This window comes from Garra rufa, chromosome 24, assembly GCF_049309525.1.
Source record: "Garra rufa chromosome 24, GarRuf1.0, whole genome shotgun sequence".
Taxonomy (NCBI): domain Eukaryota; kingdom Metazoa; phylum Chordata; class Actinopteri; order Cypriniformes; family Cyprinidae; genus Garra; species Garra rufa.
The window spans coordinates 26,541,914-26,569,896 of NC_133384.1; the positions used below are offsets into that span (position 1 = coordinate 26,541,914).

Below are 27,983 nucleotides of genomic sequence, written 5' to 3' on the forward strand. Positions count from 1 at the left end.
GTTCGTGGTGCGGTTTGGCCGAGAGAGTGAAGCGCAACTCCGGACACAAATACACGGGGAGGGAAGAGGCGTGTGGCTCCGTTCCTTACCATATCCTAGTTTAACAAACACGTACGGTTATAGTTAGTCGCGTTTCTCGCACCGAGACTCGAGCCGTTTTGAAGAATAACACACATTCACTCTCGTGTTGTTACCATCTCGACAACAAACGTTAGCTAGTCACTTAAACATCACCAAACAGACCTTTAAAGTTCACTATCAGGCCTGGTACCGAGGAGCTGGTGGTATTTGGAGGCTGTTGAAGGTTTAGTGGTGCTTTGAAAGTTTTCTGCACGGATTTGTGGATTTGTTTTCTAAGTTTTTTCCGTGGAAGTCAGACGCTCGGGCCGCAAACAGTCTCCCGTGCGCGGAGAGCAGAAACAGGTGAGTGGAAACTCATATGGGCGATTATTGCGCACATCTTACCACACATTTAATCCTTGTATGGTTTTACACAGTAATTTGATGGAAAAATGAACACTTTAAGTATTTAATCACCATTTTGCAGTTAGCAGCTTGCGCTAACTGTACAGGCTAGCTGTATTACTTCTCAATATCTGCCAGTCTTAGCATGTAGGCTAACACTGATAGTCTTATTGGTATTATGTTTAAATGGATGTTTGACGAATTTGAATATTTTATGCTTAAAATGTGAAGATTTTAATATTTTTAAACTTTGTTTTTGACCTGTTCGTGTGTAGTTTGCTTCATAGAGAAGGATAGTTTGATTGGTTCAGCTAGCAGCTGTCTGTTGTGTTTGTGGGTTTGGCCTGCAGGATTCATGTGTTTTGACATGGATAGAGTTGATTTGACATCTAATAGATGTTATGTAATATTTAATCATCACTTAGTTTGCATATGGTTATTACATGTCGTTTTATGACACAGAATTTAAATACTGGTCATTTAAATGCTTATGCATTGCGGTGCTGTCATGTTTACGTACTGTCATAATGTAAACATCCACCATGTGTCATTTTAAAGGAATTTGACTGATGTTTTTCTTACGTTAACATAATCAAGTAAGTGTAAAATGTTAATATTACTTCTTTTAAATAATTCCATATTTCTGTTAAAGCAAGTGGTTCAGTGCTCTTAGTTTGGATTTATGTGCATTACTGATATTTGTTTGCCTAAATATTGGCAATGTAATATGTGATCCTGGACCAGAATTGAGATTTATACACAATCTCAAAGCTGAATAACTCAGCTTTCTATTGATGTATGGTTTGTATGACAATGATTGGCCGAGATACAACAATTTAAAAAATCTGAAATGTAAGGGTGCAAAAGAATCTAAATATTGTTAAAATATTGCCTTTGAAGTTGTCCAAATGAAGTTCTTAGGAATGCATATTACTAATCAAAAATCTATTTACAATAGGAAATTTACTAAATATCTTCATGGAACATGATCTTAATATCCCAATGAATTTTGGCATAAAAGAAAAAATCAATCATTTTGACCCATAAATATATTTTTGCCTATTGCTACAAATATAAACTGTGGTACTTATGACTGGTTTTGTTGTTCAGGGTCACATATTTTGTAAAAGTTGTTTTCATTACAGTATGGATGATTTTACTCAGATTCTGTTCATAATTGCTATACAATTGTTTTATGCAATGAGTTTCTCATGAATCCAATTTTGCTGTCTGTTAAAGACAGTTATCAATTTGAGATACCTGATATTTCAAACAGTTTTCAGTAGTTCCTTTTTCAGCATGTTAAGTGATTTGTAGGTTTTGATGAGGTCAGCTCATTCAGAGATGCTTTCCACAGTAGTTATATTGACCAGTCAGCTCTACTGTACAGATTGAGGGGGGGAAAACCTCAGAAGGTTTAATTTCAAGCACCGTTTGTAAAAACCAGAAGTTTCTCTTTATTTTAGTGGAGTGATATGTGATTTTTTATATATATATATATATATATATATATATATATATATGTGTATGTATGTATATATATGTATATGAGCAATATCACACGAGTAGACTTGAGATATGGCTGTATATCGGCACGGTTGTGATTCGCCGTAGGCACGAGGCCGCAGGTAATCACAGAGTGCCGATATACAGCCATATCTCAAGTCTACGAGTGTGATATTGCGTTTATACAACAGTTCGATGGCACGAGTGTGTAAATACATAAACAAAACAACAACGGAGTGTCTTTAAAAGACCTCTTTTGTGCGAACTATTCCTTCCGCCACGAATTCAAATTCAAAGTTTGACGTTTGATCAGCTGAGCATAAGCTTCTTCGTTACTAATTTCAAAACGTCACTTTAGAACTAGTAACGAAGGAATGTTGAGTTGCTTCATTGAAAGCCTATTGTACTATTACTGCATCAAAATCTCACTGTATCATGTTTGAGTATTTTCACAGAGAGATGGACTGAGCGAGTCATTAACGTACCTGCATCTGATAGAGCATTCATTATTCATATTCACGATGATATGACATTAGTTTGAATGTTTACTGAAGAAAGCGTTAATATCTGTTCATCTATTAAGGGAGATTTTGCTGCTCAGTGCATTTATTCGCTGTGGCAAACTGTTGTTGAAGCTAAAAATAACTTCCGCTTAACTTCAGTTTAAAAGTCCCAAAGTCACTATTAACTGCTCACTCATAACACGGTCTCTGTCGCCATCTAAAGGCCGAACAATGTAACGTTAACTAAAATCACCATCAAGAATACACGCACGTTACTCAAAACTAAGTACTATTATTAAATACATTAGATAAAATATAGTTTATATAAATTATTTATTGAGTAATAATATTTAATAAACAACAACAACAAAAACAGGCATCAAAAAGTTGCTAGGCAATTCAGTCAAGAGTAAAGGTAGCATTCAGCATTGAATTTACATAAACATGCTAACGTTACATGAACTATCTTCTTCTCTGGAACAAATAATAAATTAATAAGATCAAAGACTGCCCATTATATTTACCCAAAATGAATTACATGTCATGTGTAACCACTACAGAGACATCAGAGCCAGCGGTAAATTCCTGAAGATCTGGCCGTGGTGAGAGCGCTCTGAGCGGATTGATGAGTGCAGAACGCACCCTGACGATATGGCTCTCGCACGTCCGAAAACAACGAAGCAAATTTTCAAACAGACGTTATCTTTATTAACAAACTGCATATTTGAACTATAAACAAGTACATTCTCGCCTGAAAACCTCTTAAAACTGCATTCCGTGACACACAAAGAGTATTATTTATAAAATGATACGGGATTAGGACGTCCGCCATGACACTCGGAAAAAAAAACGGTCCCGGCTAGAACACGCGGAGTGATACAAAATTGTGAAAGGGCGTTCCTGTAGCGATACCAGTAGAATATCTCACGGTTCTCAACCAATCAGATTTGAGAACCAGAAAGAACTGTTGTGTATATGTGTATATATATTAGGGGTGTGCAAAGCAGCCGGTATTTGTATTTGTTGAGGGGGGAAAAGTATTTGTATTCGAGTAAGATTCAAAATAGGTGTAAAAATTAGGGATGCACCGAAATGAAATTCTTGGCCGAAGCCGAATAATAATGAAATGCTTGGCCGAAGGCCGAAGGCCGAATACCGAACGCGGTGTTTCGCATTTTTTCCCATTTATTTTGCCAATTTTTTCACCATTACAATTATTAAATAGTAAAAATTTGCTTTTTACTATTTTGTGTTGCTTTTCAGATAAATAAATCAAATAACAAAAATACAATTTCAAAATATTTATTTAACACTGAACATTTTTTTAACATTCCAGCAGATATTATACAAACAAAGCACAATATAACGTAAAATAAATAAATTAGTAAAATAAAAAAATATTTTTATTTGGCCATCTTTGAAGCCCCCCTTCTTGAATAGCTTATGTTAGGCCTATAACTGACTGCTGAAAGAATGTAACTCTGTATGTCTACAACAACAAATGTGCATTGAATAGTGCAAAAAATGTGGATGAACCCACAACAAATTAATAACTGTCCTAGACATAAGCCTACTTCTTCAAGAAAAGTGTCAGGTTTCAGAACGGTTCTTTTTAAATATTTAGTCAGTTTTGAGAAGCCAGCTTGGGGGCATCTCAGTTTATCCTGGAAATAATCACTGGGAGGAATGATGAGGTGAGATTTGTAGTCAAATAATTCAAACTCAGATATCACACACCAATATCTGAGTTTGAATTATTCTGAAGTATTGATTATTACCTCATTTGTTATGTGTGGACTATATTCCATGGGGTTGCACAACATCCCTCTGCTTAGACAGTGACATCAATATTTTGGATTTACCTTTAGTACAAAGTGTGTGTATGTGTAAACCTACGTTGACTTATATTATTCATACAATACCTACTCACAAATAAACATCAAAAACAAAGTGGGCTGCAATGAATGTCTGTGCAAAACAGCTTTTAGTGGAACATTTCTATACAAGAACAGTATCACAAAAGAACATTTTGATAGATAACAAAAAATATTTAAAGTATTAGACATATACTGTAGACAGAATTAGAATAAATAAAATGGAAATGTCTACATACAGTCCACTATTACTACTATAACTACTGTAAACTTTGCAAATAAGAGATCAGCCCCTGCGCTGGGTGCGCCCCTCCCCCTATAACTGTTCTGTCTCGCAGAGGAGCTAATTTGTGTGCATCTGTATGAAACACGCGTGGGAAAAAAAGAACGGCTCCCCCCCCAGCCGCGACTCGGCTCCCATCGTTCATGTTAATGAGCCGTTCAAAAGAATCGGTTCGTTCGCGAACGTCACAACTCTACTACTTTCCTTTTCGCTGCTGCTGTTGCCGTAGCCGGCGCCGTGTCTTTCTCGTACTCTGCATGATGTTCGGGATGTCTTGATTTTAAGTGATAAATTAAACTTGAAGTGCTGTACGTTTTTGCAGATGCACCCCCTCTGGACAATTCAGCAGAACAGTGTCTGCAAACCGCCGTTTTTGCCTCTTTCTCTGACACTTTAAAGTGCTTCCACACTGCTGACATGTTTGCTGCATAAAGCGCGCGCCTCTCACTCTACGCGGGTTACTATTTGATCGCGTCATTAAAAACGTCATTGTTCGGCTAAATTTATTCGGCCTTTTTACTTTTTTTGCCATTTTCGGCCGAATAATTTCGGTTGCCGAACATTCGGTGCATCCCTAGTAAAAATCCTGTTTTTTTGGTGCGTTAAACTTATAATTTAAGTTATAGTGTAAGTATTCTTTATTTATATCCATTATAATAATTATGTATATGCAATATTGGTTGATGTTTTTGAACATGTAACAAGGAACGTCATTGAAAAGAAAATAACATAACAGCCATTACCTCATCCATGGTTAAACCAACAACTAATAAAATACCATTGTGAACATTATGAACCCCACCACCGCTGAACTGATGGAATAAAAACAAATAATACTTAAAAAAAAAACTTTTCTTCTTTTGAATGAACTTCTTTCCCATGGCGTCTGCCGTTGCTAAGCAACCATGACCTGATCTCTCAATGAAGACTCGGAAGTTTCAGCAAAGCATAAATGGATTTCCAGCATTAAAAATCGCTTGCAGTAGCTCTGCTATTAAATTTATTTAAAAATGGTTATTCCTGTACAGATATGATAAGCTGTTCCTCCAACTTGGCTGTTTTTTCAATGTTATTAAGGGAAAGGGTGAAGCTGATTGGTTGGTTCTTGTCACATGACCTGCGTGCGCTTGTGGCATTCTGAAAAGTTGAGATGTATTTATCTGGATGCGGCGCGGACGCGCCTGGAAAAAACGAGAGCACGTAGCACCGTTTGCGCGTCGCTTCCATTATGAGCGCGCATACCGCACGTCTACATGTGATACAACGAACTTGAGCGCGCATGTGAACGGCCCCTAATGGAATAATCTCCCGATCAAACTCTGCTTCCCAAAAGCTATAAACTGCCTCCGGAACCCAGTTAAGGTACAAAAATCTATTCAACAAAAATATTGATGCAGTGAAGTCTTTTTTCGCTCAGCCGAGTCTTCTCTGTTGCTGTGTGTAGCAGCCTGTGTCAGTCACCTCTTTTAACCCCACCCCTCGACTCCTGAATGTCACTCACTCACTCATGCAGGCATACACTGACTGCGTTCTCATTAGGAAACAGCTTTTTGATAAAGTTTTTCTTGTTCCCGAATACAAATATTTTTTTAAAGTATTTGTTCGAAATAAGTATTCGTAAAAAACACACTATTTGTGCCTTTCCGAATACCGTATTCGGGTTCGGCTCCACCCCTAATATATATATATATATATATATATATACTTACATACATACATTAGGGATGTGCGGTATACCGGTACTGTGAAAATACCGGTATTTAATTTTTTTTAAACGGTACAATATCAAAAGTTTGCTCAGTTCGGTATTTCTTCCGCTGTTCAGATTTTCACCACTATGCGGCAGTGTTCCGCAAACTGGCGTAAAACCGGCAAGCGTTATAACAGACAAACGGCAGTGGATCACACAGATGAAACGCGCTCTGCAGCGGTCAAAGGAGCTAGCAAAAAAATAAAGACTGAAAAGATATGTATATGTGAACCCATTTTATTCAGTCCCAAAATCACAATCCAACCTGTATCCTCTACTCTGTTGGGTTTTTTGTTGTTGTTGTTGCATTCTGGTTGCGTTCACATTTTCTTTGTGATAAAGACTGAAAATATGTGACCCTTGTCATAAGCTTACATTTTACAAAACTGAGGTGTATATACCACATGAAAGCTGAATAAATAAGCTTTCTATTGATGTATGGTTTGTTAGGGTAGGACAATATTTGGCTGAGATACAACTATTTGAAAATCTGGAATCTGAGGGTGCAAAAAAATCAAAATACAGAGAAAATCACCTTTAAAGTTGTCCAAATTAAGTTCTTAACAATGGATATTACTAATAAAAAAATACATTTTGATATATTTATAGTAGGAATTTTACAAAAAATCTTCATTGAACATGATCTTTACTTAATTTCCTAACGATTTTTGGCATAAAAAAAAGTTAAATAATTTTGACCCATGCAATGTATTTTTGGCTATTGCTACAAATATACCCCAGTGACTTAAGACTGGTTTTGTGGTCCAGGGTCACATATATTAAGAGATTATTTTAATTAGATCTCTTCAGTTTTGTTTCTTCTAAAATCAAAATTTTAGTTTTTATTATTTTTTTGTAACAATTTCTTTGCACAGTTGTTCATAGATTTTTCAATTCACCTATACTTGCCTGTTTCCTTTTTTTTTTTTTTTTTTTTTCCACCTATGGTATCGAATTGGTATCGATACCAAGGTATTAGATCCTAGTATCGTACCGAAGTCAAAATTGTGGTATCGAGCCATCCCTAACATACATACATACATACATAAATGTATATATCTGCAAACCCTATATTATTGTTGAAAATGGGTCTGTTTAATGTTTTTGTGGAAATTTAAACATTTACATCAGTGTATGTTGAATAGAAAGTTTAAAATGGCAGCATTTCTTTGAATTTTTTTTGGAATGTGATAAACCGCTTTACTGTTGAATACTGAAAAGTATTTATTTTACAAATCCCCCAGACTTTTGAATAGTATTGAAAGTGTAATTGGTTGGTTAATGGCAAAATCTACTTTCTTCCATGGTGGCATTTTAATATAATAAATAAAAATCAATGACTATTGAGAAAATCGCCTTTTAAGTTGTCCAAATGAAGTTCTTAGCAATACATATTACTAATCAAAAATTAAGTTTTGTTATATTTATAGGAAATTTAAAATATCTTCATGGAACATCATCTTTACTTAATATCCTAATTATTTTTGGCATAAAAGAAAAATTGGTAATTTTGACCCACACAATGTATTTTTGGCTATTGCTACAAACATACCTGTGCTACTTAAGATTGGTCCAAGGTTACATACGTTGTAATTTGAATTTATTTTGTAAATGATTTGTAATTTATTTATCTTCTTTGTTTCGTCATCCACAGTTCCCTGGTGGTCTGGAGAGCTCTGCGTTCGGAGCTAGAACCTGGACAGCTCATGACTTCAGACCAGGAAGGAAAAACTATCGTGGAGCCACAGGTGCAGCAGTCACAGGAAGCAAAGGAGAAAGAGATTCCCCTTTTGGTAAAGTATAACCTACATATCTCCGGTTAGTCTTTTGAAGTATGTTAAGTAATTGTGATTAGGGAATTAAAAAAAAGTGAGACACCCCGCCCAGCTTTGGGCATTGTGAAAGGGCTTAACAGGCGGTTGTGTGAACCACCCTCGTGTTTTGGGACCATGCCAAGTTGCTGATCCCATTCATACAACACAAGTACCACGTCCATTGAAACACCAATCACTGGAGTGAGTTTGCATTTGAGTGATGGGCCCATGTGAGTCAGCTGTATAATTTTAAATGTGCTATTTTGGGTCTGGGGAGGGGGTAAGCAGCCATAGCTTGTGCCTCTGTCTCTCTTTTCCTCTCCGAGGAGCTTGTGAGAGGAGCTCGTTTTTGTTCACTGGTTTGCATAGACGTCACCTAAAGAACTTAAAATATGGGCTGTTGTTTCAGCAAAGAACTGAACCCTAACCTGGTAAGCGAGAGAACAAGTCTTCTTCAGGCAGCCATTCCCGAGGGCTCCACAGCGAAAGACGTCAGAGACTGTGCTTGGTCTGTCGCCGATCTGGCCAGCGAGAAGCCATCTCAAAATGGGAATGTGAATGCTGCTTTGGATACCAGTTGTAATGCTTCCTCCACAAACTTGTCAGCAGCTCTCAACCTCATTAAAGAGGGCGGTTGCAGTGTACAGGAAGGAATGGCATTTTGGGACCCACCTGTTGGCGATCCACCTATCCACGAGGCTGCAGTCCAGAAAGGAAATGCCAGTGAAATGGGACGAGATGGTAGAAACAATCCCCTGACAAGTGAAACATTGGATTCAGTGAAACAGAGAATAGCTGAAAATGCCATAATGAGAGCAAAGTGGTTTTGTGACGGTCAACAGAATTCCACAGAATTAACTAGAGATGGCAAAAGCGAGAACACCACCCTTGGGCAAAATATTAGTCCATCATATATTTTAAAGGATCAACACTCAAAAGAGGAACAAGTTAAGACACTGTGGGATGTACAATCAAAACCTGCGTCCACTCCAAAGTATGCCACCCCACAGTTCAATAAATGCTCCGGGAGCGCAATAAATCTGGATGACTCAGAGAAGGGAAATTCTGGACTATTGATCACTGACCGTGGCTTTAAAAGAGAACAGAGTTTCTACAGCATCTGCTTGATTGATTTAGAGGATCTCTGGAGCGAGTGTGGGCACCAGTCCGTGACAGAAGCTGACGCAGTCAGGTACGCAAGCGCACCAGCTGTCTCCGAAAAGGCTTTGTTTGATAATTCATCACTCCTGAAAGACAACACAATATCGGGTTCAGGGCCTTCACATGAAATTACAACAACACAACAAACTCCAGGGTGTTCTACAAGTCTACCTGTAGATTTAGCATGTCCAAATGAGGAGGATTCTCTCCCAGATCTTCTAAAACCACTTCCTGCTCAAGAGAATGAAAAGCCTGATGTTTCTGCTTCTTGTACAGATACAGAGAATGCACTTTCTCACTCTACTTCTGTAGAGGACGCCATTGATCAACCCTCCCCAGACCTGCTGTCGCGAAATGGACAGATGTCTCTGTTGAAGTCAAGTACAGATACCGCATTGCCACAGGGGGAACCTGCTGACCTACTTAACAACCGTGATCTTCATAGTAGCTCTGGTTACAAGGCCACAGATCTGGAGGGTGGTTCTGAGCTCAACGTGCATAACACCATTTCTGACGAATATATGTTGGAGTGTGGTTCTGAGCTCAATGTGCATAACACCATTTCTGACGAATATATGTTGGAGAGTGGTTCTAAGTTTAATGTGCATAACACCATTTCTGATGAATCTATGTTGGAGCGTGTTTCTGAGCTTAACGTGCATAACACCCTTTCTGACGAATCTATGTTGGAGTGTGGTTCTGAGCTCAATGTGCATTACACCATTTCTGACGAATATATGTTGGAGCGTGTTTCTGAGCTCAACGTGCATAACACCATTTCTGATGAATCTATGTTGGAGAGTGGTTCTAAGTTTAATGTGCATAACACCATTTCTGATGAATCTATGTTGGAGCGTGTTTCTGAGCTCAACGTGCATAACACCCTTTCTGACGAATCTATGTTGGAGTGTGGTTCTGAGCTCAACGTGCATAACACCATTTCTGAGGAATTTATGTTGGACTGCGTTTCTGAGCTCAATGTGCATTCTGACAAATCTATGTTGGAGCGTGTTTCTGAGCTCAACGTGCATAACACCATTTCTGACGAATCTATGTTGGAGCGTGTTTCTGAGCTCAACGTGCATAACACCATTTCTGATGAATATATGTTGGAGCGTGGTTCTGAGCTTAATGTGCAAAACACCATTTCTGATAAATCCATGTTGAGACCACCTCAGCAAGATCTAAATGGTCCTCCGGATGAATTAAACCTGGAAAATCAATGCAGAAGTGATGATGATAATAATAAAGAATCAATTAACCTAAAGGTGGAGGAGAAAACCATTGTGCCAGATGACGTTGATTGCTTAATTTCTTCTTTTAGCAACACCGCAGAGAGATCTCCAAACCTGAAGGTAGCTATCGTGGAATCAGATCAATGCGTTTCCAAGAAAACCCCTACTGAGGAAGTTCTTGAGAAAATGCCTCTGGCAATCTTGGCTGTCAGCGCATCTGCATCAGAAAAGTTAGCTGAGAAAGAGGACCAATGGTTTTCTTGTAAAGATGCCTCTGAACATGTTGAAAATTCTAACTTTTGCTCCGAAACCCCACTGGCTTTTGATAAAGAAGACAAGCTGTCAAAATCGCCTTCCTGTTGTAGAGTTGAAGCTGATCCAAGACAAATAGCAACGCGGGAGGAGGTCATTCTGAATCCTTGCCAGTGCAGTATATTGCAAAGTGAAGGGCAGACAAATGATTCTGACATGTTCAAGGTTGCTGGTGTGCCTCAGAGTTGTAGCAGTCCATCTCTTGCAGAAACTATTTGTTTAGATCTCACTTGTGCTGAAGAAGACAAGTTGGACATGACTTTGAGTGCACACGTCTACCCTTGCGGTGTTTTTCCCACTGACCAGACAAAGATTGTGTCAGAATCTTGTGACAGTCCAAACGGGGAACAGAATGTAGAACCAAATGCAAATTTTGCAAATCCTCAACCATGTGACATAAGTCCATCTCCGCTTTCTACAAACGCTCTTGTGAACTTTGAGCATCTGCTGGAAGTCACTGGTAAATCTGAAGAAGATTATCAGAATGTTGTTGTTGATGTTTACACAAACTCTGTACCCGGTTCTGATTGTCCTCTTGAGGAAGATCTCTTCCAGAGCAATGCCATCTGGTTTGTAAACACATCACACAGTGATGTCTATAATAAAGGACATTCGGAAAGCGTTGCAACGAGTTATTTAATACAGGTGGGATCTGGAAGTGAAGTGCCTGCAGCAGCACAAGAGCAAGTCATGGACAATGAAATAGGAGAGACTTGTTTACAACGTGATGAAAAGACATATATTGCCAGCAAATGCTTCAGTGAGGATGAACAGAAGGTACTAGCTGAGATTTGTTTGTGTGCAGATGATGGTGAAACCAAAATGCCAGAGCTTGAACCGCAGGGACTCGTACCAACTTCAGAGCTACTTAATTGCCTAAATGATGGGAATAACAACAGTGACTGTTTGGAAACTGTTTGTTCTGCTAGCAGTGATGTACAAACACTGTCTCAACCACTGTGCCAACCTGAAGTTTTGGAGACATTTGATTGCACTTCATTGTCAGTAAACAGCACGAGGGAAAGCACTTGCCAGTACCTGGACTCTTCTTCAGAGCAGCCAGCCAGTGATGCTCGGAGATCTTCAGTTACATCCATTCAAGAGCATGGAGACCTTCAAGACATTGGGGAAATCAGAGGAGATGTTGTTGACTGCGGCATTCCTCTCGTGAGTACAGCAAGACTGTCAGTTGAAACTGGAGAGGCGCTGCCATGCGCCGTACAAGGCTATGGTTGTGATTATGCATCCGTTGAGAGCATAACAACTACCATGCCTCATGTCTCCCAACTTATAACAAGTAGCTTTGGAGTTCTTGATTTTCACCAGTCTGATTTGAAAGTCATCGCTGATGATGTGAGTGATAAAGCTGCTTATGTGAATGCAGCAATTCCCTTACCAGTAGAGCCTGACCAGGTTGACCTTTATGCCACCTTGCCATCTTACGAGATTTATTTTCTCAATAAAGATCAATTCGCAGTTCCCGTGCAGGTGGAAAACCCTCAGGGAACGGATGAAATGGAGGGAGAGCAAGGCATGCTGAATATGGTGTCAGACCTTCTTGGGAAATCAGAGTTGAGCGACGAGGTGGACTCTAGTCACTGCCTTCCGGTGTGGGCCAAAGAATCACATGTCATGTTTTCTGATAACCAAATAGAGGCATGTGCGTTGGCGTCAGCATGGGACAACGCTGTCACCGAGACTAGCCTTACAATGCAAAATGTAGAGCAGGACGCTGAATCTGACTCTGTTGCTGTCCAAGAGGGTTTCCAGACCTCTGTTGGTTTCATTGCACCCTACCCTTATAACCTGTTAGGTGCTGAAGGATCTTGTGTATGGGACTGGCAAAATGCTTATAGTGAACTTGTGAGTACTCTAACCAGATTTGAGCTTGGTTATATAGTAGCCCTTAACATTAATTGGACTCTTTAACCAGTTGAAAGTTTGAATGTCATTGCATTTCATTACTTTTTTTTTGTGTAATGCTTCACAGTCACGCCACTAAATCATGGAATGAAAAAGAGTGATCATTTAAGCCATACTGAATTGATAACCCATGTTTTTTTTGTTTTTAAAGGAATCCTCCAAGATCTCAGACCTCAATCCCAATGCGAAGGCATGGGCCAATTACATGCCTAAACCGGAGGCCTCTGCTCCAACCTGCCCAGATTCTCAGCAGTCATGGGTAGAAGCGGCCGATGACCCATCAAACTGCATCTCAGGAGGTACACCTCCAAAAATTATTGAAGTTAAAGAAACAAAATTTCATGATAAATTACTCAGCCCCATGTCAACCAAGATATTCATGTCTTTCTTTCTTTCTTTCTTCAATTGAAAAGAAATTAAGGTTTTTAAAGAAAACATTTCTGCATTTTTCTACATATAGTGGACGTTGAAGGTCCAGATTGCAGTGTCAGTGCAGCTTCAAAGGGCTTTACACAATCCCAGCTGAAGAATAAGGATATTATCTAGCGAAACGATCTGTCATTTTCTAAAAAAAATAAAATTAAAATGTATATACGTTTTAACCACAAATGCTTGTCTTGCATTAGCTGATGCACATTGCGATTTCACGCATGGTTAGTGTTGTTATTTTATTTTTTATTTTTTGTCTGTTTAAAAAAAAAAAAAAAAAGACAGATTGTTATGCTAGATATGACCCTTATTCCTCAGCTTGGACCGTGTAGAGCCCTTTGAAGCTGCATTGAAACTGCAGTTTGGACCTATGACCCATTGATCCCCATTAAAGTCCACTATATGGATTAAAATCCTGAAATGTTTTCCTCAAAAATCGTCATTTCTTTTCAACTGAAGAATGATTGACATGAGCATCTTGGATGATATGGGAGTGATTCAATTATCAGGAAATTTTTGTTCTGGAAGTGAACTAATCCTTCCACAGTTTTAACAGTGTATCCCGTCCTTATCAGTCTAAAGAGGTTCTGGTGTGTTTATTTTGTTCATGCTAGGTTATAACAACAGTGAAGACAAAGGGAACTGGAATGAGGAACAGCAGGTATCTACATCTGTAGAGCTGCCCTTTGCAGCACAGCCAGAATCAGTGTACATGGGAAGCTCAGGCAGTGAGAAGGGCATTGTGTCAAACCAGAACACCAGTATGAAAGGTAATATCCTTTCGCTCTTTTGTTCATTGTTGTCCACCTACTCTTATTTCAGTTGTTTACAGTTATGCACGTTTACTATGAAACAAGATGCCATAATCATTAAGGATTAATTCCAACTATAACGTTCTTAAATAATTGATCATTTGATTTATTCTTTTCTGCAGGGGTGGATGATTCAGACTCCTCCAGACAGCTTGAAGACCTTCGGGAACATTTGAAGGCAACACTGGAGTTCTGCCTCTCTAGGTAATTACTAGCATCTTCACAACCTTGTACATAGCAATTGAAACATAATGTAGCCAGGCGTTTTACCTTAAATCACGAACAGTGATTTTCAGACTGTTAATATCTTCACTTCACCAATGCGTCTCAAAATGATTCACTGTTTCGAAGCACTCCAATTGGATAACGTATCGCAAATAGTTTTTCAGATCGGGATTTCAAATCACATATTGCAAATAATTTGATTTAGATCGGAACGAGTTTGATTCATTTCGCAAATTGAATGATTCAAATCAAACACGATTTGAAATCCCAATCTAAATGATTTATGATCCACGCTCCGAGCCCTGATCTGAAATGATGGTTTGCAAATCATTATTCAGATCGGGACTTCAGAGTGCGGATTATGAATCATTTGATTCAGATCGGGACTTCGGAGCACATATGGTGAATTATTTGTTTCTAGGATTTCAGAGTGGTTTCATCTTTTTTCAGATTTTGTTCTTAAACAGTAGAAAACCTCAAACAGTTAAGGCAGTACAGTTATAAAAACAAAACAAAGAATGTATACACACATACATACCTTTGAGGAAATGAACTGTGGATTTACTATAGTTACTTTTGTAATACTTCAGTAGTAATACTTTGCATGTGCTTAACTTTTATTTTTGCCATTGTATTATTAGTATATTTTTTTTATCTATTTTCTATTTATCTAATTTATTTTTATACCTCTTTTTTATTTGAAATAGAAGAAATTGTTTAATAAGTGAGATCTCTTACTTAAGTCCTTGAAAATGAAAAATGTAGTGCTTAAAAAAATCCTTGAATGTTCTGGAATTTCAAATTACAAATTTGTACGAACCCTGTGTAGTGAACGTTCTTAAAAGCTTGAGGACATTGAGTCTTTGATTGTGACCTCACTCTTATCCTTGTCCAGGGAGAATCTCGCCAACGACATGTACCTCATCTCGCAAATGGACAGTGACCAGTATGTGCCAATAGTAACTTTGGCAAACCTTGATCAAATCAAGAAACTCACCACTGATGTGGATCTCATTGCAGACATCTTAAAAAGTGAGTCTAAAAAATCATCACCTTTAAACTTTTTATGGGTCACAGTGTGGCTTTTTGTTCTAGATTCTCAAAATGGGTTTGGTTATAAGCACAGCAGATGGGTCTGACATTAATGATGCATTTTTGACTCACCAGCGCTGCCTCTCGTCCAAGTGGACAAATGTGGAGAGAAAGTGCGGCCCAATCAGAACCGCTGCATCGTAATTCTCAGAGAGGTTCCCGAGGCCACTCCCCTGGAGGTATGCATCATTTTTTTTTTTTTTTTAAATCCCAAAAACAGTCTTAATTATCAATGCGTTTTGATTTTATGAGCAGTATGAAATCATATTGCTCAAGCCCTGCCCATGACCACTAACATACTGTCCTGTATTATCATATTTTTGCCATCAACCAATAAGCTGTCTGCCAATTTTTCCATGCTTGAGCAGCTGTAGTGACATCTCGGAAGCAATTCAGGTGTTTTTGTAGTTGGTTGTAAAAGTGAACATAAGAGTCTTCATTTTCTCCAAACATCAAAGCTACTGAGGACACAGTGGATTAGTTTTGTTTTTGATTGTAACATGCCACAGAATGCAGAATGAAGTTTATCTGCTTACTCCCAGGGCATCCAAGATGTAGGTGACTGTTTCTCCAGTAGAACACAAATGAAGATTTTAAACTCAGACCGTTGCAGTCATATAATGGCAGTCAATGGGACCTACGGATTTGAGGAAAAAAAAAAAAAGACAAACCAAATTAAACCCTGCGGCTCGTGTCGATACACTGAGGTCTTAACACACGAAACAATCAGTCTGTGCAAGAAACTGAACCGTATTTATATAATTTATTACCTATGATCCTCTGCAATGTCCAACTGTCCTGAGCGCGTTTAACAGCCAGTGTCTGACGTGTCAATGAGAGATTGTGAGTACAATGGCTACTCAAAATGGTAATTACATGTGCTTATCCTGATTGTTGCAACCAATTAAAAACTAAAAGATTATGTTTGCTTGCACAAACTCATCCGGGAGTGTGGACTTTTCACCGACTCTGAACTTTTGAGCCTGATCTACCAAAGTTTAGAGATGCACCGATTGATCGGCTAGTGATCAGAATTGGCCGATTTTTCGCATGATCAGCCCAGATCGGTGACCGGCCGGTCAATTTCTCCTCTTGCCGATTCCTAGCCGATTCCTTTATTGCCAGCGGTGCATGCAATTACGTCACAGCCACACGCGCGCACTCACAGTCGCGTGTAAACATGTCTTTGGTGTGAGTGAAGATGACACAAAGATCGCAGTTTGTAACATTTATAAGGCCAAAATACAACGTGAGGGAACAACGCGCTTGTTTAGCTTTGCTGGACATGTGGTAGATCGCACTTCCCGCTCTACATATTTTGCATGTCTCTCTTAGTTAACACACCTGATTCAGATAACCCGCTCGTTAGAAGTAAGCTCCATGAATGAACTGTGTTCCGATTGGCATGGTCCCTGCCCAGTGTTCATTGCTCCCTACTCCCTGAGCAGGGGAAATCCGTTGACGTTTACTACACTTTCATTCATTCACATATTTGCGCTGCGCCTCCGCATACAGCGTCTTCACACACTAATAGTTCGAAGCGAGCGTATATGTTCCATTTGAAGGTAATTAAAGCGTGCGCGACGTGAATTTAATTTGTATTTATTTACAGATGCATTTATGTTACACTTCTCTAAGTTTCATCTGTGTATGAAGACGCTGTATGCGGTGGCGTAGCGCAAATATGTGAATGAATGTTACGAAGTGTAGTACCGCTGGATGAACTGGTGACAAGGCAGAAATGCTTCTCTTTATCAAGGAAAATTTGCCATTAATGCTCAAGTAATAGCATTTAGTACTAGCATTGGTATTTCTACCTGTTTGAAGACACAGTGCACTTTTTGTTATTAAAGTTATTGTTGTGAGTTGATCCTGTAATTCATTGAAGAAAAGTAGATTTTTTTATGCCTGCTTTACTTATATTTTATTTCAAATTCTTTTCAAGGCTCAGAGCATTTTATTTTGTTAAAGTTATTTTAATATGAGAAGATGCTGTAATGTTTATACATTTCTTTTATTATAAAATAAAAAAATACATTGAGGAAAAGATTTTTGCTAGTATAACTATTAGGGGTGGAACGGTTCACAGAAGTCACGGTTCGGTTCGTACCTCGGTTCAGACGTCACGGTTCGGTATGATTTCGGTACAGTGGAGGGAAAAGCAAAACAAAAATGCAGAAGGCAATTAGATGTATTTCCACTCACATACCCAACAACCGCTGAACAACGACGACACAGTCCTCGTCTTTTCCACCACTCTCTCACCTGTACTACTGTAACTGACTGGAAAAGCGAAGTTTTCCCAAACTTGCGATCTTAAAGAGGCCGGCGGATCCTCTAACTCTTGTGGAACACCACCACTTGCCATACTCGCTGTCGCTGCTATCTCTGACTCACTCACTGGATGGACCGTCAAGCTGACAAAAAACTGCAGAGTGCCAGAGAATGTAGACGGGCTCTGATAGAGCGCATACATAGGCGGAGCTCGGCTGCATCGATGCCAATCAGAGCTTCAGAGCTAAAGCGGGGCTAAATATTAGCTGTCCCTAAAGAACCCGCGTATCTAACAGTAGTTCCGCATTACATTAATTATTTTGCAGGCAAGTTTTTTTTATTTTCATACCGTGTATTCTCTGTTTAAATTCATGCACCGAACCGTGACCCCCGTACCGATTCGGTTTGAAACGAATACATGTACCGTTCCACCCCTAATAACTATACTATGTTAGTTACAGGAACTAATTTTATACCTTTTTCGAAGGCACAAAGCACTTTATTTTGTTGATAAAGTTATTTTGTTGTAAGAAGATCCTGTAATGTTTAAAAATTTGTTTTATTATAAAATTTAATTAAAGAAAATATTTCTGTATAGGCCTATGCTTTCATTACAGTTCTTAAAAAAATAAAATCGGAATCTGGAAAAATTGGAATCGGCAGGTCACACTTACTGAAAAATCTGAATCGGCCAAGAAAATTGCAATCGGTTCATCTCTACTAAAGTTATGGTTGCTTGCTCTTTGTCACGCACTGGCTGTTGTAAATGTGCTCAGGACAGTTGGACATTGCGGTGGATCAGAGGCAAAAAATTATATAAATTCTGTTCAGTTTTGTGTGTTAAAACCTCAAAGTATCGTCACGAGCCACAGGGTTTAATTTGGTTTTGTCTGGGTATGTTTTGTTTTACTCTCAAAGCCGTGGATCCCATTGACTGCCATTATATGCCTGACAGACTGCAACGGTTTGAGTTAAAAATCTTTGTGTTCTACTAAAGAAACAAAATGGCCTACATCTTGGATGCCCTGGAGGTTAGCAAATAAACACAAACCTTTTCATTTTTGAGTGAACTATCCCTTTAACCAAAGTATGTTGCAGACATTTCATGAAGACCTTAAGGAATCAGACCAAATTGGAAAATGGGCATATGATGTTCCCTTTAATGCTCTGGAGTTGTGTTTGTGCTATATGACATTTGGCTTTAATTTTCACAGGAAGTTGAAGCGCTCTTTAAGGGTGATAACTTGCCCAAATTCATCAATTGTGAGTTCGCCTACAATGACAACTGGTTCATCACCTTTGAATCTGAGGCAGATGCTCAGCTAGTAAGTGTCTCCTTTATTGCCTCTGATTTGATCATTTTAGATTATCGCCTCAGGATTTTTAATAAGCTCTCTTCCTGTTGCTAAACATTGGCATACATCACTCTTTCAGGCATATCAGTATCTCAGAGAAGAGGTGAAAACTTTTCAAGGAAAGCCGATAAAGGTAGAGTGCAGTGCAGCTTGTATGACTTCACTGAAGGATACTTTGTGCTATTTTTAACGATTCAAGGCTTTGTCCACATTCAGTTGAAGCTTTTTTGTGTCAATCTACGTATGTGTTCTAGGCTAGAATAAAGGCCAAGGCCATTGCCGTCAATACCTTTGTGCCAAAGAATGGGTATCGGCCAGCGGATGTGTCCTCAAATGTTCAACAGCGCTACACCCCTTACTACATCCCACCTGTGTATGGAGCACAGCAACAGTTTCCTCTTTACAGACTGGTGACGCCTCAGGGCTGGTCAGCTACACAGAGCTACCTGGACCCGACTCTGGTAAGTGCCATGTGCTCTGTTTGGCTTTGAGGGATATTGGAGTCTTGACTCTGGAAAGGTACTAATCAGGTTTTGTCTACCAACAGGTTACTCCATTTCCCAGCCCTACGTTCATTAACGGCTTTGCTGGTTCTCCAACATTTAAATCAGCAACATCTCCACTAACTGTCCGACCATATGTACCTCGAAACAGGTACTTCTGTTAGAGTGAAAACATTCGCTATCAGTAGAAAGAGAAAATACTTTTTAATGCTTTTCAGCAAGGATGGGGTAAATTGATCAAGAGGGTCTTTAAACAATTTTATAATTTGACAAAAGATTTAATTTTCAGATCAATTTTATTTTCTTGAAATCAGAATATTAGAATAATTTCTGAAAGATCATGTGACACTGTAGACTGGAGTAATGATGCTGAAAATTCAGCTTCGCATCAATGGAATAAATTACATATTAAAATGTATTCAAATAGAAAACATTTCTGTAACCGTTTTTCACCTGAACAGGAACCACAATAAAACACACATTCGACTCACAACTGAACGTGGAACCACTCTGCTGGAAAACCCTGCTGCTTTCTCTGCTTTCCCTTCGGAGAGAGTCCCCAATGGGACGCGTCCTCCACAGGCTCATCACCTGGGTAGCCGACCTCGACTACCCAGCGGTCCGGGCTATCCGCGTCGGGACCAGGTTGGAAGTGGACGAATGGAAATGAACGGAGCCGATTACTCGCTGAACGCAGGCCGTGGAAGGTAATGCTGCACGTGTGCACCAGTTGTTTATTAATTTCATATTATTGTAATAACACATCCAAATGGGTGGAAAAAGCTTGTAGAGCTTTATTTCTGTAAGAAATGGTGACTGGTCATTTTTTCCATATTATTTGTTTGATTGCTTGTTTCTTTTGAAGAAGGGGAGGCTATGGATACAGGAAAAGGAGAGATGACAACAAATTTCCAGTATGTCATTTGCTTTTTTTCAGCTAGCACTGCATAGTTTTTTGTTTAGTTTAACTTTTGTTATGGTAGAAAACTCTGTATACTTGTGTAAAAAATGTAATGTGTCAAGCCTGAAGGGCTGAATATACTTTATCTTGGTTATTACATGGCAAGTAAACAAGTAAATGCACATGAAATATTGATATGAAGGAAAATTTAGCCTGTTTTCACCACTAAATAAAAAAAAGTAATCTAACTTTATCTTTTTTCCAGAATTGTGCGATACAAACTTGCAAATCTGTATTTTTTTGAGAATTTGAATTATATAATTGCATGATATAAACTTGCAGTTGAGTTATAAAGTCAGAATTCTGAGATATAAACTTGCAATTTAGATTTTTTTTCTCCGAATTGTGAGTTAAGATGAACATATCAGCCCCCCCACTTTAAAATTGTTTATCCAATTGACTATCCAATTCTGAGAAGAAAAAGTGCGGTTCAGACCTTGTTTTTTTCCTTGCATTTCTAAGAAAAAAAAAATTGCAAGGAAAAAAGTTAGATTTCCTAGTTTACAATTTTGAGCAAAAATGTCAGAATTGCACGTTTTCTTATCTTATTTCTGAGAAAATTCTGAATTGCAAGTTTTTATGCAATTTGGACATTTTTTCAAAGTTTTGAGAAGTCTGAATTGTGAGGAAAAAATTTGAATTGCAAGTTTTTCTCACCGTTTTCTTGCAATTCTGAGGGAAAAAAAAGTCAGATTTTCAAGTTTTTAATTTTGCAATTCTGAGCAAAAATGTCAGAATTGCAGGTTTTTATCTCAGTTTTGAGAAAAATGCCTGAATTGTGAGGGGGGAAAAAGTCAGATTTGCACGTTTTTAATCTTGCAATTCTAAACAAAAAGGTAAAAATTGCACGTTTTTATCTCAGTTCTGAGAAATCCAAGTTTTTATTTTTATTTTGGAACAATTCTAAGAAAAAAATCAGAATTGCCCATTTTTATCTCAGTTCTGAGAAAAAGTCATAATTGCAAGTTTTTGTCTTACCCTTTTTCTTGCAATTCTGAGAAAAAAGTTTAAATTGTGAGGGGAAAAAAGTCAGATTTGCAAGTTAAATTTATCAGATTTGCAAGTTTAATCTTGCAATCTCATTAAAAAAAGCCAGAATTGTGAGTTTATATCATGCAATTCTTAGTAAAAAAAAAAAAAAAAAAAAAGTCAGATGTGGGAGTAAAAAGTCTCAATTATAATTTTTATTTATTAATTTTTATTCAGTGGTGAAGGCGGGCTTCCATATGAAATAGAAACCCAGAGGGATACGAAATGCATAATATGCATTTGAAAGTGTTTTTATCACAGCAGAATAAATGTGCACATGCAGGTTCTATTTGTTCACATTTCAACTCTTTTTCTCCACCTTTGTGTTCAACAGAGAGCAGCAACACAGTCGCCCCCTCCTGTTCAGGAGCGCACTCCATCCCCCAGCTTTGAACTGGGTCTGTCCAGCTTCCCTCCTCTCCCTGGAGCTGCAGGAAATCTAAAACCTGAAGTAAAAACTGAAAACAGCCTTGACAACCGACTGTCTGACATTGTCACTGGAGCAGTTAAGGACAAGGTTGACTTTCATTCAGTCTTTCATGAGTGTCTTTTGTGGTTGTTAAAGTGCTACAGCATTAAACTGTGTTTTAATATTTCCATTTCAAGCTTATGTCATTTGAATTCTAGAGACTTTACCAACCTTTCTTGGTCTTTAAATATTAACTCGCACTGAGGATGGAATGCCATGTTCACAGCAGACCTTGCTGTCAGTCATATCCATGACAAGTCCTTGGGTGTTTTGAGTGGATTAGACTAAGTGTGTGTGTGTGTGTGTGTGTGTGTGTGTGTGTGTGTGTGTGTGTGTGTGTGAGTTCCTGCTGTCCAGCTGTTATGTTTGTTCATGCTGTCCTTGCCGTAGGAGTTTCACAGAGGCCCTTTTGTCTCTCCACAGCCTCTAAATAAGGATGTGGTCACCAGCCGTGTGATCTCAGGGACCCCCAAAGAATCTGTGCAGGCTGCTCCTGCTCCTGCTCCTCAAACCCCAGTGGACCACCAACACTCACCTTCTCCAGCCCTTGCAAAGTGAGTTTTCTTATGAATATTGTCTAGTAACTAATCAATACATGCGACAAATGTTTTCACTCAAATGTGTTCCAAACGTGTTCTTTTTTTGAGTGTATTCTCAGAAGACCCCAAAATAATACAAAATAAATAGATTGTGGCACTTTGAGTAAGTGTTGACAAGTAAAATTAGGTGTTTATCTCAATTGAAATTTTTAAAACACCTTTCAATGATATTCTGCAATTTGGCTGCTGTGGTGTTTACCATCACATAGGGTGAGGTCTTTTAAAGTCTTAAAGGAACACTCCACTTTTTTTGGAAATAGGCTCATTCTCCAACTCCCCCCGAGTTAATAAGTTGATTTTTACCATTTTGAAATCCATTCAGCCGTTCTCCTGTTCTGGCGATATCACTTTTAGCATAGCTTAGCATAGATCATTAAATCCTATTAGACCAATAGCATCGCGTTCAAAAATGACCAACGAGTTTCCATATTTGTTGTTTTTAAAACTTGACTCTTCTGTAGTTATATCGTGTACTAAGACCGGTGGAAATGCAAAGCTGCGAGTTTCTAGGCTGATAGGATTAGGAACTACACTCCCATTCCTGGCGTAATAGTCAAGGAAGTTTGCTGCCGTAATATGGCCGAAGCAGGTGGAGTATTATCAGAAATGAGTTCCCAGCTAGTTTAGCATTTGCACATGTGCTGCATGGTATTACTGCTCCTGCTTCAGCCTTATTACGGCAGCAAACTTCCTTGACTATTACGCCGGAATGGGAGTGTAGTTCCTAATCTTATCAGCCTAAAAATTGAAGCTTTGCATTTCCATCGGTCTTAGTACACGATATAACTACAGAAGAGTCAAGTTTTAAATAGGACAAATATGGAAACTCGTTGGTCATTTTTGAACGTGATGCTATTGGTCTCACAGGACTCAATGATCTATGCTAAGCTATGCTAAAAGTGATATCGCCAGAACAGGAGAACGGCTGAATGGATTTCAAAACGGTAAAACTCAACTTCTTAACTCGGGGGGAGTTGGAGAATGAGCCTATTTCCAAAAAAAGTGGAGTGTTCCTTTAAAGGTACAGTAGCAAATATGGCTTTAGTCTTGTGGGTCAGAGAGAATAGAAAATAATAATGTACAGTGGTGGCCAAAATTATTAGAACAGTAGTATTTTCACCAGCTTAAAAATGGGTTTAAGTCAGTTATTTCTCTTTTGCTGTAGTGTGTCAGTAGTAAATATCAGTTTACATTTCCAAACATTCACTTTGCCATTAATTGTAATAATGCAGTTTTGCACAAGAGCTAGTCAACGCCCAGTGCTCCACAGATATCTGATCTCATCATTATCATCCAGTCTGTCTGGATGACATGAAGAAACAGAACAAAATAAGACGGACCAAATCCAGGTAAGCTTTGGCAATGTCTCCAAAATGCTTCAAGACACCTACCTGCAAAGCTACAGTACAGTTTTAGGCATTGTAAAATGAGAATGCTGTCATAAATAGATTTCCTTTATCGATTAACTTCTGTATACGAAATTAAATCAACATTTAGTGTGACCATTCTTTGTGTTTAAAAGAGCTTTTGCCTTATGTGCACTTGTGCATATTTTTAGGTAGCTTTGCAGGTAGGTGTCTTGAATAATCTTGGAGACGTTGCCACAATTGTTCTGGATTGAGTCTGTCTCAGTTTGTTCTATTTCTTCATGTCATTCCAGACAGACTGGATGATACTGAGATCAGATCTCTGTGTGGAGCACTGGCTGTTGTCGGACTCCTTGTGCAAACTAAAATCTCACTGGATTATTACAATTAATGGCAAAATGAATCTTTGGAAATGTATTTTTTGCTGCAAACAATCTTGACTAATATTACAAGTGTACTTATGGTGGAAGAAACGCTGCATAAGTGTGTAGAAAATGACACATTCTAATATATGGACTTTTTGTGTGTGTGTTTTACAGCCTGACTGTAGAAAAACCTAAAGAGACGCAGACACCTGCAGAGAAATGCTCAGAGACGCTCGCTGCTAAAACTGCACCACTGAGCAATCCAATAACGGTAAGTGTCCAGGTACCCTCACCATGTGGTTTGAAGTAAACCCATTAGTAATTTATTGAATCCATAATGGTAAAAAAAGACACTTGTGCTGCTTTTGTGAGTATATTTTATAATATAAATAAATATATTATGTATAATTATATATGTAGTTTATTCTAGGGAGACTAACTCAGTGGCACAGTTGGTGGACACTGCTGAGCTGTTTTACCATGGTTTCATTTTAATGGTAAAAACTTGCTGATTGTGGCTAATGTAGTTTTTACTGGGTATTCAGCAGTTCACACAATTAAAAGGATAGTTCATAGAAGGGATAATTCCCTTCATGTTGTTCCAAACTCGTCAGAACTTCTTTCATCTTCAGAACAAAAATCCAAGAGCTTTTTGACCCTGCATTTACAGCGATGCAACTAAGATGTCCAAGGCCCAGAAAGGTAGTAAGGACTAGGGCTGGGCAATATGGGATTTTTTTTATTTTTTTATTTTTTATATCAGTCGATATCGATAATTAACACTATCATTTTCAAATTTTTATTTCTTTCAAGTTTGAAAGTTTAAACTATTGTTAATGGTCAGAACGTGACAAACACTTAGGCCCGGTTTCACAGACAAGGCTTAAGCCTAGTCCTAGACTAAAATGTAAGTCTGAGCTCTTTGAACTGAAAGAAACTTGCACTGACTGATCTTAAAATATATCGGTGTCTTTGTTTTGTCTCAAGATGCACACCAGTAATGTTTTTTTTCTAAGCATGTTTATAAAAATTACTTAAATATCCTAATTGAACTATCTGCTAATCCTGGCTTAGTCTAAGCCCTGTCTGTGGAACTGGGCCTTAATGTTTTTTTAATTCTTTACACTTTTCCAGTAGTTTTTCCTTGAATGTTTCAGTTGCATTGCTGTCTAATCCTAATTTGTCTTCGAAGATCTATATTTTACAATATTACTGTTATTACTGCATTTTTGATTGGATAAATGCGGCCCTGCTGAGCATAGATCCTGTTCATGTCCTTTAATGCACACAGCAAATGTTTCAAAGCCATTATGATTCACATTTCACAATGCAGTGATGCATAATCGATAACCTAAATTGCTTAATTTGATTCATTTATTATGTTTAACCAGGAGCCCCGGAAACCAAGCTACGCTGAGATCTGTCAGCGGATAAGGGAGGCACCGACACAGCAGCCAGCGTCAGCGGATCCCCGACCTCTCAGCTCCACCTCCGAAGACATCAAGAATCCTGACTCGGCAGAACGCAGATGCAGAGAATCAGCGGCCGCACCTGCCAAATCCGCGGCGGTGACGGCTTGTCCCAGAGAGACAGTGAAAGCTCATCCGGGCAGCGGAGACCGAGCGGGCACCGGCACGACAGCTTCCTTCCACCAATCCTGAGGGCCTCGGATTTGCTTCCAGGACCGAACGGGAACGAAAACTTTGTCAGGGCTGCTCAAAAAGAGAAAAAAAAAAAAAAAAAGTCCCTTATCTCACGGTCTCCGTGAGCGCGCGCACACAGACAGACAGACAGCTTGTCACTGGAATCAGGGCCTACAGACAAAAGCACTTGTGCATAAGGGTTCTCTGAGTATTTTTGTTGTCCTTTCTGTCGTTTTGTTTTTCCGTTGTTTTCCAAGGAAAATGGGATTAATGAACCAGCATCAGTTGGAGATTAACTATTTAAAAACATTGGTCAGAGCTCATCTTTATTTTGGGGTTACTTTTTGAGTAGTGCTGTTAGGAGGAAATACTGATTTTTTGGATAGTGCTGATCCTGAAACACTTTATTTTTCTCTTTTCTTTCTTTTTTAACTGATCTGTATATAATTTTGCTAACCTTGAGTGTCTTGGCGCCGACGCGATTCCGAATCCCGACGGTCCCGGCCATTACAACTGCATGAGTGAGACTTCTGTGTAAATCCGTTTTGTTCCGTTTTTATGTTTGGATGTTCCAGCACTGGAGTGACTCTTTCTTTTTTCCTTCTTTTGAGCTCTGAATTATTTTTTTACATGCTAATCCTCTATCAAATTGTACTGATGTGATATTGTAGCAGGTGTATGTATACCTGTTCTTGTGTGCATGCTTTCTTTTACGTTTTTCTTCTTTTCTTTTTAACCTTTTAATGGCACACATCGGTTTGCTGTATCATTTCTTCTGTTTTTCGCCAATAGTTTGGGAAGAATCCGCTCTGATGCCTCTTCATTCGATTCTGGAAGATCTTCACACTGCAAAGTCCTCAGGTCGCGAGGGTGAAGCGTTCATGTGCCTAGTCTGCTGTGATCTAAATGATAGATGGCCATATTATTTGCTTCTTAGCTCCGTTCGTTACCCCGGTGTGGTGCTACGGTTCGTCACATGGTCACTTTGGTGCTTTTATCTGTAGAAACGAAGGGAAAGACACTGACACGCACCAACGTCTATCGCACGACCTTCACCGATTCGCTTTCATATCACCAACTATACGAGTGGGATTGTGTACATTTTCTAAAAGATCTGAGCCTTCAGCACACATGGACCAGCGCTGTTTTGTGGGGTCTCTCCTTTAAGCAGACTTTGCGTTTCGGTGCCACTCTTGTTCATGCTGTTCATAAGTTACATTGGTTTTCATTCGAGTTTGAAATCGTCTTGGGCCGAGCGAGACAGTCAGTTTATTTTTTTCGTTTTCGTTTTGATGTCTTCCTGCAGCGTGGAGTACGTGCAGAATGCTTTGAGATGTTCGTCATGGCGTCTGTTGTTTAGATTCTCTTGTATCTTCCCTGTGAGTATTTTTCTTTCTTTTTTTTTTTTTCTTGGTTAATCAAAAAAATTGTTGATTTTTCTGACTTTCTGAATGCAACTGATCATTTTTTTTCCATCAATAAATGAAGCGTAACATGAAGGTTTCATTACATAAACCTTTGAGATGTTCAAAAAAAGAAACAAACTAAAAAGAAACATCACCTATAAATTAACAGTGTTTGAAAACTTGAATTTTATTTAAACTTGAAAAAAAAAATGTCTCTGCCTTAACTTTTTAGATGACAGTTTGGAGGGTTTTTTCGTTTGTTGTTTTCTTTCTTTCAATTCCCAAAGTGTAGAAAAAGGATGATGTGGTTGAGGCGTCGCGAAGCCTTCGTCACTACATTTTTGTGTAGCACAATACTTTTGGGATTGAGATGGGATTATCGTTTCGTTTCGTTCTCCTGTGTAAATGCTTGTAGTCTAAACTGTAGTACATGTATACACTCGTATGTGTGTGCTTTCTCTGTACAGATGTAAATAATTGGAAAATGTTAAAATGGTACCCTAAAATTGGTTATGAGAAAATGTATGGAAAAAAATAATAAATAAATGTTAATGAGAAATTGTATGTTAGTTAAGAAGGCTTGGTTTTTATTCTCACTGTTGGCATAATCAATGTTGGTCACCAGTAT

General features: G+C 38.6%; 1 protein-coding gene across 2 annotated transcripts; it reads left to right on the forward strand.

Annotated features, from left to right (window-relative positions):
* Positions 1-27,919, forward strand: larp4b (La ribonucleoprotein 4B). Of its 2 annotated transcripts, none has more exons than XM_073830507.1 (17): positions 1-423; positions 8,036-8,174; positions 12,978-13,125; positions 13,870-14,025; positions 14,190-14,271; positions 15,188-15,324; positions 15,460-15,563; positions 18,873-18,983; positions 19,093-19,146; positions 19,268-19,474; positions 19,561-19,667; positions 19,978-20,223; positions 20,382-20,430; positions 21,841-22,023; positions 22,399-22,529; positions 24,481-24,577; positions 25,698-27,919. In XM_073830507.1, exons 2-17 carry the CDS (start codon positions 8,088-8,090, stop codon positions 25,965-25,967), a joined length of 2,169 nt encoding a protein of 722 aa, XP_073686608.1. In that variant the 5' UTR covers positions 1-423; positions 8,036-8,087; the 3' UTR covers positions 25,968-27,919. The 2 variants fall into 2 exon arrangements, with proteins under 2 accessions (XP_073686608.1, XP_073686609.1); XM_073830508.1 differs by having other exon boundaries at positions 20,385-20,430.
* Positions 27,920-27,983: the final 64 nt, after the last annotated feature.